General features: G+C 43.4%; 1 protein-coding gene across 2 annotated transcripts in view; it reads right to left on the bottom strand.

Moving 5' to 3' along the window:
* DAGLA (diacylglycerol lipase alpha) overlaps positions 1-17,875 on the bottom strand; it is a 321,198-nt gene that overhangs the window by 234,018 nt on the left and 69,305 nt on the right. For both annotated transcript variants that reach the window (XM_085648539.1, XM_085648538.1), the window contains exon 2: positions 4,752-4,890. In XM_085648539.1, coding sequence (XP_085504665.1) covers positions 4,752-4,846 — 95 coding nt within the window. In that variant the 5' untranslated portion in view covers positions 4,847-4,890. The remainder of the gene's footprint in view (positions 1-4,751; positions 4,891-17,875) is intronic.

The raw sequence follows: 17,875 nt of genomic DNA, 5'->3' as shown, positions 1-17,875 counted from the left end.
CAAGCTTATATAAGACCCAGTTAATCTCTCAAGATGGAGCTGGACATCTTACTAGAGAAAATCGAAGATGAAGACTACAGGTACTCTAGAAAGTGATTTAATATCCGGATCACCCTCTCCCAGCATGCATTGCTGCCAGATGCCATCTAATGGTCTTGGGAAGGAAATACACATTCAAAAAGGAACAAGCACCTGGCTCTGTGGAACACACAAAATGGTTTAGGGGAAATACACCTTCTAAGATTAGGCCATCTGGCTTCAATTAGTATCTCCATGCAAGAATTAGATATACAAGAGGTCAATTGTATGCCCTCATGTGCCAGGTAACACTTTCAGAGCGTCTGACCTGCGTCAGTAGAACTGCCATGTAGATTACAGACATCTATGGTTTTAAAACTGTCACATAATCACTCAAACCTAGAGCCAAGAATACCTTGGAAACTTAAGAGTTCATGGAGACTCACGTGGCTCTCTGATGATGCAAGTCCCTTTCTTTCCTTAGCCATTCTAACTCGCGGCACAAGAATATTCAAAGAGAACAGCTTCTCTTGCCCACCAAAACACTAATAGGTAGAGTTAGGAAATTAAAGACATCAAAATAAACGCTCTCTTGCAGTGATCCAAGGACTGCAATAGCTTGCCTAGTCCTTAAAGTTCAATAGGCCATCTGTAGGATTTCTTAAAACTCACCTAGAGACTGAACACGTTCTCCAAACCCAATAAATACCAATAAAAGAAGCCCATGCCTTCATACCATGCCCATGAACCAAAGATTGTAAGATCCACCCTTGTATTTTTTATAATAAACTCACAACAAGAAACCCTTTGCAACAAAAGGATACTGGGTATTATATATGCGTCCTTGCATGCATTCAACCGCCTCACTAGCTTTCTCCTCAACCCATCCTGCAGAGTGGGATTCTATACTGTGTATTAATAACTCATGATGCCACATGAATTTACAAAAACTTTACCAACACTTTAGAGTAAGTCGATAATTTTGTAAATCAAGACTGCGCTATTTTCTAGCAAACTGTGAAACCATAAATACGAACAAGTATTAACAAAGCACTGCAACATGACGAAACAAAAAAATATTGCACTAATAAACTGCTCCCTGCCAGGGACTTAACAGAACACAACGCTCCTCCTGCCTGTAAAAGTGTCAGGGGAAGTGAAATCATGAAACACCACCTGGCCACTTTTTCTCCAGTTTACATAATCCTATGAGATTTTTTCGAAAATGACAAAGCATGAACAAAACGTATACCCTAAGGGAAACGCCATGAAACTATTTGTTCAGATAAAAAGCAAATACAACGTTAATGTGTACATGAGGAGGAAATATAAACATGCTTTCAGCGTTGATTCATTTTCTTTTTCAGTAGGGACCTCTGAACTTTTCTTTTCCTGGTCTGTTAGACAGATCCTAAATTGGTTACACGAAAATCTAACACTGGCTCCTTTTCTTTGAGAAGGTTGCAGTTTCCCTGTAGCCGTTTTGCCAGTCTAGGAAGAAACTTGGATACTAATTCCACTTTGGTGAGATATTAAAATTGCGTTTTACCTATTTTCAAAAATGATGAATCTCGCATCGTGCCTTATTTTTAGTTTAAAAAAAGAGATTAGTTCTCCACTATTAGTACTGTATGACCCTACAGATTCAAAAATATTTAGTTGTAGCAAATCCTCCAACTGCATGGCAAGCCAAACATGTCTTCAATGTTTTACAACACCGCCCCATTTCTCATTCTTTCGCGGTTGATCACACTAACATAGTGTGGGTCATGTTGGTCATAGAATCTTCTAGCTTGTCTCAAGTTTCTTCAGGATGTATATATGTCTGTTCATCAAACAATCTTTCCAATCTGCAGTTCTCATCTTTCTGCTTAATCCCACTCCCTTCTTTATCCTTTTTCTGAGGCAGATTTTGCTCTTATATGTGCATTTATTAGGATGCTAACTCCAGGAGATTTACGCAAGTAGCTATGTTTTTTCATCCCAAACCGGAGTTGCTTGCCATTTTTCTGTGACCAAGTTTTTTCATGTTAATTTCTGGAAGAAAAATTACACAAGCCTGGAAACTTTTTAGAAGAAAGATTTATTTTTCTTTTGTTTGACAGAAATGTTATACCGTTTACATTCCAAGAAACAACATTTATAAAGTCTGACATGTTTTGACTCATCGTTGAAACTGTGGAGGCTTATGAGTGATGCCAAAAGGCAAGCAAAACTCAGGTTTTCAAAGACGTAGAGAAGACGGGTAAGAGGTAATACCAAGCTGTGAAGGTAGCCTGCTCTGGTCGATTAAGGCCTACCAAGAGATGAACGATACAATGCAGAAAATAACTAAAATATATCTCCTATTCATTATCTAATATATGCAAGTTATTAAGTTGTCCGCTTCACAGAATATGGACAGGCTGGTACATTATTATCCATTATGTGTTTTTACACCCTTTTGAGTCTTCCAGAGGGGGAAACTATCTTCAATGTCCAATTGATGAGATACAGACAGATAAAGGATTTAATGCTTTCTGGAATCCAAGATAGTCTTCCGGTTTCCTCTCTGCATCATAATCGTGTTACAAAGCTTGGAGGTCTGCACAAAGGAAGTGGCACCATTTGTTAGAGGATTCCTGAAGCTGGGGAGGGTTGTCTGCAGGAAGATGGGCCGTACGCTGCGGGCAGCCCAATGCATGAGCTCCTTGAATTAGATCTGCCTGCCACTGAAAGCCAATGCACTGCCTGTAGGAGGTGGAGGAGAAGCCTGGCTGCTGCCTTCTGCATCACCAGAGGCTGGCAGAGGAGTAAATTGACTGCCCCAGTATACAACCCTGGTAGGCGACAGAGTCTTAAAGAGGGTGATCCTTGGTTTAAGGATCTTAGCTAATGTATTGTAACCTGTTAATGGCCTCTGCATAAGTATACTGCAAGCCATGATATCCATTTTCAAAGGCTGAGCATGTAAAAGCTGCTTAAACCGGGAAGCTACCATGCAATCTGCTAAGTACTGTTCATAACAAGGTTGTTGTAAGATTTAGCATCAGGACATCTTAGGCAGTTTTCAGCTACAAGTACCAATGTTTGACTACATGACTGAGCTTTAGAACTCCTAAAGAAGCCAGGAGTTCGTACTGTGCTAAAGTGCTATTTACCAGCACTGGCAAAGGTGCAGTTTAGACTTCATCTAAAGCCACACAACAGTGATGTGTAGACCCATCCAAACTCCTATAAATACTAATACTAAGGATGGTCAGACAGAATCAAAACAACAAGTCTTAAATGTTTCTGTGGCATGGTGTAGTAGGGCACGTGCTGTAGTGTAGAAAGATTAAGCCGGACTCAAATGTTCGTAAACAGGACATCAAGCCAGACTCAAGGAAACCAACGTCCAGTATATAGAGAAAACATCTACAAACCAAGAGTACCAAAATCGAGCAAGGAGGAAAGTTAAGTACTGGATAGAACAAGGAGGGTTTCCACATCAAATATTTAGATTTTCACAAAGGGGCACTCAAGGAATAAAAATTTACTGGCACTAGGCTCGGCGGACAAAGTACAAAATGCTGGCTTGAGATCTGTGCCTGGGTCTACAAACCTCATGACACAAGGGGCTTTTTAAAATGTTTGCCACAGCATTAGTAATCTGGACCCCTTCCAACATTGCAATCATTGCAATCAGGGAATGCTTTGCCTTCCCCATTTTGCCTCCCTGCACTTTTCTTTCCTGGACCAAAAAAAAGTGCTTCATATACTATAATGGCAGTTAGACCAAATTTTCAGTTGCATCCTTGCAATCGGATCGCAGTTTTTGCTGACAGTGCAATAGACGTTTCTGTTTGGGACTTAACATTAGGCTCAACAATTTTCAGACCCACCCCACCCCAGAAAACTTTTTTCCCCTTAACTGATCTTCACAAATCTCTTCTGGATCAAGTCAATGTGGCCTAATCAGATGCAAGCAAAGTTTCATGCAATTTTATAAAATGGGTGAAAAGTTACTAAAGAGTAAAAAAACAAAAACCTTTGTTGTCGGTCAGAACGATGTAACTTTAACTCCGGAGTTGCCGTCACTGACTATGTAGTGTATATATGTCAAAACCTCTACTGATTTTGTGTTTTTATCCTAGACTGAACGGCTTTGCTGGCGCTTCTCATTTAATGACGTTATTAGATTAATCTTTTGTCGTTACCAACATTTTGTTTCGTACATCAAGCTACTCGATAATGTTCAGTGAGAGGCATTTTCTTGTGCTAAGCTTTATCTTGTAGTTCATTTGTACTTTTTATGCTCTGCAATATCGTAGAAAGACAATTTTAAAGGTACACCAACTAAGTGAGAATGACGTTTTATGGTGCTATGTTTTTCCAAATCAAGATAAAGAAATCAATAAATGTGACCTTGAGCCCGGTTTGTCGTTGAAGTTTGCCTGGGGCGACAAAGAGCAGAGTTGACTCTGCAAGGCTATTTATCTCTTCCTCAGGTTGGGTTACACAACCTTCGCCATTATGACCGGATCCATCACCAGTTATCCTTTTACAAGGGTCGGTTGGGTACCCGGGATTCAGAGCTATCCCGAAACAAACAAGTACTTTTTTCGACGCATGCTCAAAAGTTGACTCCCGCCACTCAAAGTAACTCTCAATTCATTTGCGGCCCCGCCTTTTGTACGGCAAAGAATAACTAAGGACGTAGTTGTGGTTATCAACTGGATTAACATTTGCTGCTACAGTTACTGGAGACTCACCAGGTGGTGTGCAGTACAAAGAGGAAGATCGCCGGCAGTACCAGGTCATCGCTTCCTACGGACCATCGCCGTCGGAAAACCACAATCCCTGGCATGGCTAGTAGATCCGACAACCCTCACCTGAGGGGGCCATCACCTCCTGGAAGGAAAGAATGAGAGAGAAAGTAGGATGAGGTTACAACACCGCATTGAAACAGGTAATCACAAACAGGAAAGTTATTTAAGATGTCTAGCCAAACTGTGGAACTCGCTCCCCCCTAATCTCAGAGCCCAACCTAACCTTCTTTCATTCCGTAGAGCACTTAAAACATGGCTGTTCCCATAAAAACATCTCCCACCAGGTTCTTGTCTACCAGCGCTGGGACGCCCATGGGCAGCCATGCGCTCTACAAATCTGTAAAATAAAATAGCCCTGATGTAAAGAAAGGTGGGCCTTCTTCCAACGCACCATTTCTTCCGATAGACCGTGAATGGAAGCAGCTGTACAGATTTTCTCACAACTCTGTCCTATGCTATCCCCTACCGATGGGACTTTAGGTGAGTATAACAGATATAAAAATCTGACACCTGTACAGCCATCCATGCTTTGTTGCCTGGGGATACGAGAGGAATGCAGCCCTTGCTTTTAGAATTTATTTATTGACTGCCCGATTAATTAAAATCATTAGTGTAAAATATATACTTGCATGCCTTCCCAACCTCAGGGGTAAACAAATAAATATGTAGCACAAACAGATCACCAAATAAACTTTTTTCCACATTTCATTTACAAACTCTTTCATTTCACCTCATTAATCACATAGTTAAGCCATCTGTGATAATTGCACGTATACCATTGTTGCACTCAATGTTTCCAAAAAGTGAGCTTTCAGTAAGTATTGCACATATCCCTTTATTGCACTATACTTTCTAGGGCGCAGAAGGGCCCTTTCCATTCCTCACCCACACCCATTGTCATCAGCCTGCTGTTAAGGTACAAACGTTTCCTCACAATTTAAAAACCTAAAGGGGGGAGTCTTCAATAAACACTTCCCTAATCCCATTATTGCACTAAGCTTTTTTGCACCACCCTGGGGCACCTGCCCAACCTCACACACATGCCCAACACCAAGTCAACTTTTATTAAATGTTGACATCTTCATGTTATCGCACAACAAACGTTTCCTAGACCATACCCCAACCCAAAAGAAGCATTCTCTAGATACTGCACTGTTCCCGCTATTGAACTTCTCCCCTATAAATCTCTATAAACTCCTACCAACATTTTAGAGGAATGTTTAGGAAACAAGCCTTCTCTTATTCCAGTTCCTTCTTTGAGAGTTCACTGTCAATATGACCCATGGCCGTAGCTTGTTTATCACAGCTTTTAAGGGGTATACTGACACGATCAAGTTACAAGCCGTTTCATTATTCCTGTTCCTTCTAAGATGGTTCAGTGTTCCTTTGGCCCACCAGTTTGTGCTATCCGACACTGATCTCATATACCATATCAGGCGCTTTGAGAACTGACTCGATTCGCCTTTAAGACAGCAGATGATGGTACTCCTACATGATCAACTGTTTAAAAGGCGGAACATTGGTCATAGCCAGAACTTCCTCAGTGGACGTAAACTCTCACAGATGCAAATCACATGCGTCAATGACTCCTCTGATTTGCTGCGTAGTCTCCATTGCTTAACTGTGTCTCCGTTTCAACACCTGAACCAATAGCATCTTAGAGGTATCAGGCCGAATCGCCATCTCATGAGGCTGATTTTTTCTCTGATGGGAAGCGATGAACACAGGTAGGTTGGAAGGCAGCCTGGAGAATAAGAATATAATTCAGTAGCCCAGCTGCCGGGCTTTTAAATCTTCTGCCGCCGATAAAGATTTTGCATTCTTATTTGCTAGTTTAGCACTTATTTTTGTGGGGGGCAGTAAATTGACGATATGCTCCACTTCCAGTTCTTAAAATGGATTTCTTTATGAATGCCCTTCACTCAGAGTTCGACTCCTGGGTTTTCCTCCATAGCAGCTGCTTTAACATACTAGCTGTGCCAGTTTTTAGGTCGAGCCTAGAGCAGCGCGCATGCGCTGACCTGCGAGACTTTTAGTAAGGGGCTTCAGAAAGCCGACCACGCGCTTGTGCGTGTGTTTTTCTCACAGGCTATTGGGCTTTGCGTGCGTCTTTCTAAGAAAGACAGCACGCAATTGGGCAAAGCCAGGTGCATGTCCCGCCTTTGCTCCGCCCACGGCCTATTGCCTGCGGTTAGCCGCACGGGCGACATCTGTTTACAATTATCATGCCCGGACGCGTGCGCGATAATTGGAAACAGATCCCTCACACAAGCGCGCGCACCACTCGCGGGCTTGTTTTAACCGTCTCCGTGTAAAGGGTTCATACCAGGTCATCTCTTAATAGAAGAAACTAACAAAACTACACTCAGATTTGTGCTCCATTTTCGAACTGCAGTACCCTTTTTGTGCCAGACAAGTAGAACACCAGCCGATGCGAACATCACTTAAGAACTCTTAGTGCAAGGTGAGCTTTCAGGCAAAAGAAGTATGCGCGCGCTGACTCCGGCGCTGCAGCGACGAAAAGAACATCCCCGCTCCAAAGGACACCATGTACAGACAGCCTGCCGACACTGGGAGCAGATCACCAGCTCAGCAGCGGAACAGGATGTGCTGGCATCGAGCCAAGACTGGAAAGAAGCTTCTGCAGCAGTGCGAGGCTATCCCTGTCGGTGGCGAGAGGGGGCGCTGTTGCTGCCAACAAGCTATCAAGAGGGCTCAGGCAGCGACCGGACTCTTCCAGACCTGTCGCGCGGGCACTTCTGCACACCGGAGCGCACATGCCAAACACGGCCATCCGAGTTAGACCCTGTAAGACTGTACACTGACAGAAAGTGCTAATTAGAGGGCGCTCTGAACCGGCAACAAAAACAAAAGGACACGCTTTTCAACACGAGCAGCTCAGTCAGTCTGCACTTCAGTGACAGAGGTGGGCAGCCTGCCTTTGATCTAGCTGCCGGATTCTTGCCCGCAGTCTGAAAGCACCTCGGTCCGGTGTTTTGCACTTGCGGTGGAGCCTGAATTAGAAAAGCACACCAGAGAGTCTGGATGAGACCTCACCGACATCTGTGGAAAGAACTTGAAGAAACCTCGGCTCAGATCCAAATTCTACATAAGGTCCACATCCTATTCCAGATCTAAGCATGCTACAGTGGGCCCGATCTATATTTAGCATAACTCTACTTTTAACAATATAATAATTTGCAGTTTTGTTGCCAGATTCCTAAAAATATACTCACTGAGCGCTCCATCCTTTCACTCCACATACCTGTGAGTTGAACTAAGATTAGATAGTAAAATGATGATATAAAATCTGAGGTGAAATAAAAGCCCCAATTAGGAATTTCTGTGCTAATCACCAGTGTGTCAGATATGGTTTTCGAAATGTTTTTCAAACGCATTGCTTTGTAAGCCTGGATGGACAGTGCTTAATTCAGTCAGTGGTTGCTGGTGGGATGCCCTCAGCAGCGGCTCCTCTGCAATGGTGGAGGAGCGTCGCCCCACTGCCTGGCGTAGAGCCAGCAAATGAAAAACAAGCATTGGCATAGCCAATAGGTCTCACCTTTGGGACCTTATAAGTGTTTAGCCATGCAACAGTTGATGTTGTTGCACCAGGGATATTGTGCTGCATAACTAAACACTTGTAAGGTCCCAAAGGCGAGACCTATTGGCTATGCCAATGCTTGTTAACTTTAAGCAGTAGGCTATCCACTTTGCACGTAGCACCAGATTTAGCTTCTAGATGTTAAATTCTAGGCTGATTTGAGATTATCTGGTACACTCAGGCAGGGCAAACAGATTTATATATTGAGCACATTGCTGCTTGTCCAATAATTCGAGAAGGTGATCTTTAAACATTATTGCTTTGTAGAATAAGGTAGGCATTACCATTGAAGCCACCACAGTTAGTAGGGGTTGCCAAATTGGGCCAGGCAGGTTCCTTTTTAAATGCCCCATTGTGCATGATAGCTACTTGGCTGAGGTCTTTACATCCAGATGTACTCCCAGTTTTTGAAGGTTATTACTCTCTCTAGTTTCATCCCTTCCCCATACCACATACCTTTTTTGATTAGTTTCCTGCCGAATATCATTTTTTTTGTTTTATTCAGGTTAATCTTGATTGAGCTCACTTGGATGTCATTGGGAATAACCACATTGTCGACACATTGAAGTATTTCTACTTTCCAGTTAACTAGGCGTGAAAAGTATGATCTGGCATTAGACCGATATCTTTCCAAATCTGTCATTAAGTGATTAAATAATAAAGGAGCAAAGATACATCCTTGTTTATGGCCTTCATCTGTATGGATTTTTTCTGAGGTTGTAAGCTTAATTTTCACAAGGTCTCACTATATAGGTACTCCGTTGCTTCCAAGAGACGGGGAGAGACCCCCCCAGCCATTAAGCTTTGCCCAAAACCATGCCCTTGGTATGTTATCGAAGGTGTTCATGAAGTCAATAAACGTTGCATATAGTGGTGGGGCATTTAGCCCGAATAGAGTCCTCAATTGAACAAGTCAGGGTCAGCTGGTTATCCTCTAGATGGCAGATTTTTGGCAGCGTGGTTGAAACCAAGAATCAGCTGTTCCAAGTTGGACCCGGATTCGAGTTTTTCGTTTAAGAGTCGAGCATATTCTTTCCCTTCTGCATCCAAGAATGCAATCATTCTATAATTCCTTGGCAATTGGCAGCAGCCTTTCTTGTATATTGGGACCAGAATTGCCACCCTCCAGCTATCTAGAACTGAGCTTGGGCAGAAGCAATTAGCGTAAACGGATGTCAAGATGGGGGCCCACAAGGGGATGTCTGATTTAACCCCTTCAGCGCTGCGGGAATTCCCCCGCGGTGCTGAAGGGTTCGAGCGCGGGCGGGGCCATGACGGAACGGTTCCGTCATGAGCACAGCGCAACCGATGCTCATGACCAAACCGTTCCGTCATGGGCATGGAAGGGGTTAAGCAGAGTGTCAGGGACTCCATTTGGACCGTGAGTGCCTGACCCTCTTAATATACTTAACATTCGTCTTACGCTGTTTAGGCTGGGTCATTGGCAGCAGCCGTCAGGGAGCACATTCTTGCTCATGGAGTCCCCATCCCTATTTCCGTGGCTTTGCAGGCCATCGGACTTAAGTAAGTTTTTGATGTAGCTAATGCGGAAATACACATCTCCCCCTGTGACACAGTTATCTGGCCAGGCCTTCTCGCTTCTTGGGGTTGTCCTACTTGGAGTCAACATAGCGGTTGGCATTTTGTATAGTTGTTGAAAATATCTCCCCCATTCCTTTGGCGTAATGTTACAATTTTTTTCTTCCTATGAGAGGTTACTGACCAGGCCCCAGAATTTCCTCAAGTCTCAGTTTCATGGCTGCGTGGAGTCTTGCCCAGCTATATTCGTCTTTCTTGAGCTGAGCTGCCCTTCTCAGCTTCCTGTATGCTCACCTGAGAAATGTGACCTTTTCTTTCAGATCCCTGCTCGGGTCCCTGCTAGTTCTATTGGAGTGCAGGATTTTATTCAGTTCGTTTTTTAGTTTTCTTGCTTCAAGCTCCCACCCAATAAGCTGTTCTTGCTCAGTCAGCCTTTTCCCCCTGCTGGGACAGGTTGAGTTTTCTTGGAGAGATATTATCACACTTTGACCCTGATTTGTGGTTGCCTTGAGACTTAAAGGTATTAAGAATCCTATTGGTCCATATTGTTGTCATCCTTTGATTGTTATCCATGTCTGGATCAGTCCACTTGCTTGACATCTGCCCAATTCTCGAGTACAGCTTTGCTGTGGCCATTTTCTCACAAAAGCAAAGTTTAGGCCAAATGGTTATGCACATCCCCTTTGTTCTCTAGCCTCTTTACCTTCCATATTGCTGGGGACTTGGCATTCTCCCTAATTCAGTTCAAGATTATAGTGCTGATGCTTGGGGGAATATGGAAAGCAAATTCTCATGCAAACTATGCCAAGGTGTTCGGGTCAGACATCCTGGTGAGTACGAACCTATACTCAGGCCCGCAAACTAACTGATATGCTAGCCACATTTGTGACATACCAAAAGCTTCCATCAAACTCTGTAAGCGCGCAGCAAAAGAAGCCCAAAAGTATAACTTAAAATCTTCGAAAACCACAGAACTTGGCGTTGAGGCTGGAGGAGATCAAGGGGACAAAGAAAAAGCCCTAGTTGAATATAGGACAAGGGGCTAGGTTTAGGTGGGGTGAGCAAACGTGAAAGGCATACAATTTACTTACAGAGGAGATAATAACGCTCCTAGGCACAGTTCCAAACTGTACAGTGTTTTGTGACTTTACCTTCACTACTGCCTATGAAACACATGGCTTCTGGAATCTCGTGCTGTAAAATAGTTTCCTAAAATTTAAAAATAATTCTTTGAAAGACACCCAAAACCCCAATATAAGTCCTCCTGTAAAAATGTGGACATTGGCTACGCTCCCTCGCTTGGTGCAATATGGGGCGATACTAAAACATTTTCCACAAGACCTACAAGTTCCCAGTTCATCCCTGTTTAAACTGAGCCTTATCCCTCACTACTGCCCTGTCTGCACGTTCCAGCTAGGAGTGCAGAGTTGGAAACATCTATTCATGTCCTGTATATACTTTCAAACCACAGTAAACCACATGTTCTTCTCATACATGGACTATTGTAACACCCTACATCTGGATCTCCCAAAAAGGCAATATGCAAAGACTAAGTCGTCCAACACATCAAGGAGGAGCTCTCATACCCAAATGAAAACTGAAAAAAGTGAACTACAAACATCTAACACTGACAGAGTACGATAACCAATATAGAGCTGTTCCCTGACAAACAGAATATCACTATACAGTTGAGCGTCACATAGAGAAGAGTGTGTCACTGGAGAGCTCAGTCACTGTCACCACAGAGCTCTCAGAGACACACACCATCCCACCCTTAACTCTACCATACAAAACTGAAACGAATGTAAGTGAGTGAATGGTCTCCCGGTGTGCTGGAACTGAACCATATCACTTTTTTTGGTGTTAAGTGTGAGGGGGTGTGATGAAATCTGAACTCTTCTCTTTTTCGTGCACAGTTAAAAAATACAATCTTTGTTTTATTCTGTTGTCCCTTCCTTTACAGAAGAACATTCCTTTTCTTTTCACTTGGAAGAAATGTTCCATACTGCACGTAGCCAGCTTCCAAAAAGACTGGCAAGAATCCAAATGATTTCTTTTGAAGTGGCACTAATGTACTAAGATGCTCTTCCACTAGCCAGTAATATGAGGAGTAATGTCCATAGGTTGGAAGCCTAAAGTTTTTTTTTTTAGGTGTAGCCTACCAGACATGATTTAAATGTCTGTATGAGAAAGCCGCTTTTGGGATGTACCAAAATCTTACAGTGGCTTTACAGCTTGCCCTCTGCTTACTAGTCGATTGCTTTCTTGTCACTCATTTGCTTACTTATTATTATTATTACTCGATGGCCTTCTTTCCTCTTGTGTTTACTCCTCTCATGGAGCATAACCTATATAGTATTCTTTCAGTTCGCTAACTTGCATCTGTCCACTGTACCCATTCAGAGACTTTTTTCTCTTTTCCTTTTAGCACTCAGTGAGGGCGCACTTTTTCTTTTACTCGTGTGCTGCTTCTCCCACAAACACTTCACACCTCGGATCTGTGTTGCTCTCTTATCCCTCTCCCTAATCAAGTTCATTGCTTTCTCCACCTGTCCCTGGCTTTTATTACTAAAACTGAAGGCCTCAAAGGTCCCATCTTCAAGCTCCTCTTTGGCTCCTTTGACCCTGGCCAATACCCATTGCATCTCCCACCAGCTCCTTAGTTGCTTTCCACTACTTTGCGGTTAATTTGTTTTTTGAAACAAATCTGAGACCCCAGAAGCCGCCATTTGCTGCCTGCCATCTCCATGCTAAAAGCATTCTCACTTCGCTAACTTTTTTTTTTTAATATACTGATCTAAGTGGCCTCTGCCATCTTAGGTCCCAAAAAACAAACAAGCATTTGCAATGCAATATGTCTCACATTTACAAGAGTTTGGGCTGTTGGCCTTGTAAACGACAATAGCTTGAATTCTCGCAAATGCAAGACCCATCACATTGCAAATACTTTTTGTGTAAAAGCGCCCCATGCCGTGCTTTTACTTTAATAGCTACTGTGGACCTTTCTTTAGACGCAGCTTGTCTGAAGAAAGGGGCGTTGCCACTATTAAAGTGAAAGCGCTGCATGACACCCTTCTAAACAAAAACAAAAAAGTGAATAAGTAGGGGAAAAAACATGCGGCTGCGTTCAGCACAGCAAATAAAACAAAGGTGCGGCCGCCGCAGGTGGCTTTCCGTGCTATTGAAAAAATAATAAAGCGTTAGGAGAGAGCGCGTCTTGCTTGCAACAACAGGCCGGTGAAAACCATTTGAAGAAATAGTGCTCAGAGGCTGTAATTAAAGCTACCGAGTAACAACACGAGTAAGAGGGCAAGTCATTATGGGAGGTTACAAGATGAGATAAGGCAGTACCAAGGAGGGACTACTAAGCCTACAGACCAATGAAAAGCCACTATTTATAAAGGAAAATGACACAAGCCAATGAAAATTATGGGCAGATAGTGGGCAGAGCTTCAAGTCCATACCTGAATACAGCATGGCTCGTACAGCAGCGCATGAACTGCCCAGGTTCGACCCAAAAAAGACGCCTGCATCACTAACTAGGCACATGCATGCTTTGTGACGCATGTGCATGCACATTTAATCATGCGCACGCTATAGTCTATGAATTGGCACGACAGCCGGCAGAAGCCGCATCAGTAAGCTTTTTTAACAAAGTTTTTATGCCAATTCTACACAGCATCATCAAAACAATTTAGCTTTTTGCCAATGCTGACCAGAATCCACAAAAGCACTTACAAAACTAATGGGTAAATAAGTCGAAGCCTATTGACTTTGCCAATGCTTGTTTTAAGAACTAGGTATAACTGATAAGGGCAAGCACTTCTGGCAGACAAATGACCACCTGCCATTGAAGGATCACTGAAAAATTAGACTTTGTCAAACTGCTTTTTAGTTGTTAAAGCAGACGTCCTCTAATCACGGCAAAGTTTTGTGAGAAATTTAGAAATGTACCACTCACAACGAAAAGGGAGAATAAAGGAAAAGCTATGACACACCTTTCATAAGAGAGAAAACTGGAGCCCTTATATGATCAGTAGACTTTATAAGTGGCTTCTGGGTAGATCACCCCAGATCATCTGCGAATCGGAAAGAACCAGTTAACAGTCTTTCATTTATCTGGAAGGACCTAGTTTAAATTTTGGGTGTTGGCAATAGATCGGACATTGACTTGATGCAAACTTGAAACCATTACATTGCTAATACTGCAACTTTCTTAAACATTATTAGCTGTTTCCATAAAGGAGTGAAACCTATATCTACTCTGAGTATTCTATGAATGGTGTTTTATGCCTGGTGGTGCCAGTCTATGCCTGTGCCTACATATATGTTTATGATTATTGTATCCTTTTGAAAAATACCTTGTCTGAGGTACAAAGCATGAGCCATGTACTTGGACTCTGTAACCACTCTGTGATCTCACTTGGCATATATTGTACATCATCGAGAAATCTCCTTCAGACCTCTAAATAGCACAAGAGGGCAACTCCTGATCGCTTGTGTAACACACAAGAGAATAGTAATATAGAGCTATGTACAGACACAGAACAGCGACTGCTTCGACCAGGCCCCCACTCCCACAATGAAATGTTAGTAAAGTTCTGTTTTCCTAAATAACACGTGTAAACATTACTGCAAAATGGTCACACAGAGACCAACTCTACAGGTTAATGTATAAGAACATTAGTATTCAGTAAGGTCACCAATACACACGGGTGAACAATGCTACACAGCTCTTACCCACAAGCTCACACAAAAAGCAACTATCCTATTAATACACAGATGCAATAGGAGAACAATACTAATAAAGAGCGCTAACCTGAAACACACGAGCATCACACTTAGAGGAGGTCTCCTACACATTGCCAAGTCTCATGCACAAACATGTTACCAATGAATTCTGCCACCCTCTCACAAATGGCTCTCAGAAGTAGGGCTGTGTGAAAGTATGCCTGTGAGGCAGCTATGATGGCTAGAAGTGCAAAATATATCACTAAATGTCACTTGTGGCATTTTGTAAACGAAAAATAACACCCAATTGTGTGTGCATTCCAAATTCCGGTCTGGCCTCGGAGTCCCGATGAGGGCTCATTTGAAACTTGCTTGCAGCCAAGGCACCCATGAGTGTTGGTGCCTTTACCCAGAAGCCCCCCTCTGTCACACAAGGTGCCAGATTACAAGAAAGCCTAGTCAGCTTCACACAGATAGTTACAGTTGGGGAGCGAGGATCCAACACACCAACCAGATCCTTCTCCAAGGCAAGAGGGTGTGGCAAGATTGACTTCAGGCTCAATGGCGACAGCCATGCTCATCAACTTTAGCTGCAATCTTGCAAACTGATGACTGAGAACCACAGGTCAAGGGAGGGCTGCCCATATCAGAAAGGTTGAAAGCTATGCCTGCTTCCGGTCAGACCACTCGCAGGCACAGGCTGCTTTGCCCTGGGCTGTGTTCCCCAGCTGTGGCGTAACAATGTGCCCAGGGTGGAGTTTGGCAGGCACAAGTAGAGTTCCCAGCTTTGGCAGGACTGTAAGTTTAAACCAGGACCCAGTCAGAACATCTTCAGACCCTGCCTGAAGGCCTGGGTATGGGCCCAGGCACCCTTCCAGGAGCCTGGAAGAGCCTCCCAGGCATCTCCATGCCAACAAAAACCCATTACCAAATCCTGTACATGGCTCCAGCTAGCCTCTAGGGCCCAGGCTCTAGCTAACGGCACTGCATGTCCCTCTGTGCCCAGCAAGCATAGAAACCAATCTGTGTTCAATTGGAATGCATAGTAGTACATCCAGACTTTATGGACAGCCATCTAGTCGTAACCATTAGAAATTAATTGTACAACCATCGGTAGAGCTGCTCCAGAAGCCACAATCAGTGCACATTTAAAGCTTTTATCCTAGCAAAGGCACCAAGAAGTCAGATACTTTCAGTCAAACATCCTTCTTTCTCTCCGAGGGTACATAGATTTCCTTCCTCCAGATTAGTAGAAAGACGGTGCTTGGGGCTTGTTCATCTGATTGATCAGAGTCCTGGCTGTACAAGGCTGAGTTCTTCAATCGCCTTCCATCCCTTCTAGGAATAACAGAATAGAACCTGAATTCCATTTTGTTGGGTTTCAGAATGGGGGCCATGATTAAGAGGTATGGCTGGGGAGGGGGGGGGGGCGGGGTTAGTCCTATTGTGCCGCTGAAGCAGAAATTCTTGGACTACTATTCTAGAAAAAAAAGCAAAAGTTTTTGCCAAGAATGTTTTCATTAATCAAGAATTAAAGTTGGAGCTTCGAAGATGATCAGGTACCAACATAGTTCTGAATATAATTGATGCAGACTAGTGATCCATACCTTGACAGTCAAGCAACTTACGGGAAAATAAACATCACCAGACTCGGACGCAGAAAGGATTCACAATCTGAAAGCTGTTTCTGGTTTGTTTTGCATGACTGCTCTCAGTTAGACGAGTAATTCATCAGGTTAATTCTGATAATGAATCGGAATGCTAACTAGTTATGTGACTTCCAGCGAGTGGCATTCAATTTCTTACATGGACAAATGATGTTCGGCCACTAGAGTTCGAGCAATTACAAGTCTGTGATGTCCAAAGCTGCAAGAACACTATAATGAATGAATGAATGAAATTAAATTTATAACGCGCTAGACTCAGCCCAAAGGGCATCAAGGCGCCTAACATAATAACTAGAATAGTGCTGCAATGTTAGTGATATGCTTTCCTAAAGAGCCAGGTCTTAAGGGCTCCCTTAAAGAGGGGTAAGGATGAGATGGCCTTAAGCTCAAGGGGAAGTGCGTTCCACAGACGCGGAGCAGCCGATGCAAAGGCTCTCGCTCCCCATCTTGTCTTCTTGGTGGGGGGAATAACAAGAAGATTCTGTTGTGCAGATCTGAGACATCTGCCAGGGACATATCGGAACAGCAAAGATCCTAATCCATCCGTCGATCCTGCCATGAGTGCCTTGTGGATTAGACAAACAATTTTAAAAGAAATGCGATGTTCAATGGGCAACCAGTGAAGATTCTTCCTAGCCAGAGTGGCGAAGGCTGAACTTGGAAGGTCCAGAACAAATCTTGCTGCTGCATTCTGAGTTACTTGTAGACGCAGCAGCAATCCCTTGTTGATCTGAGTGTATAGTGCGTTACAATAATCTAAACGAGACCCAATCAATGCTACAACGGTTTGTTTTCTTGCTTGTGGGGATAGGTAGTGAACTATTCTACGGAGGATTTTTAGAACTCCCCAACAGGTAGCTACAGTTCTATTTATCTGGAGGTTCATGGCCAACTCTGTGTCAAAGATGACCCCCAGATTCTTTGCCGACTGTGAGGGGGTTGGACAGGTCCCCAATGATGGCGGCCACCATTCATTCGACCAGGCATCCCTATCCTTACCAAAGATCAGCACCTCTGTCTTGTCACCATTCAACCTCAGAGAATTGAGGGTCATCCAATCTGCAATCAATTGCATGCAGCTCCTAAAACCAGATGCCGAAGTGCTGATAGATTGTGATAAGGACACCATGATCTGCGTGTCGTCAGCATACGACACCACCTCCATCCCCTGGGATCTTACTAGTCTAGCAAGTGGGGCCACATAGATGTTAACTAGATGGACCAGCGTTTGTCTACCATTTGCTGATAGAGATTGAGGATTGCAGTTCATTTCTATGAATTAGTAATTTCCAGTAAGTGAAGGTCATAAGCTTGCGTTGATTAAGCCACTTGTACACACCACCTGTCCCTATTACAGATTGGATGGTACAGTGCGGTCCTCAGATCGGCCCAGCAGGGGTCAACAATGACCCTGGCGGAATACCAAAAAGATCATTATACTTGACTAGCAAGTGGAAGTAAAAGTGGTAGCACGGTTTTTATATAGGGGAAACTGCGAAAATATCATTAATGGCAAAGAAGCTCGAGCG

Source organism: Triturus cristatus, chromosome 3_2, assembly GCF_964204655.1.
Source record: "Triturus cristatus chromosome 3_2, aTriCri1.1, whole genome shotgun sequence".
Classification (NCBI taxonomy): Eukaryota; Metazoa; Chordata; class Amphibia; order Caudata; family Salamandridae; genus Triturus; species Triturus cristatus.
This window is presented reverse-complemented; position numbering and strand designations above follow the sequence as displayed.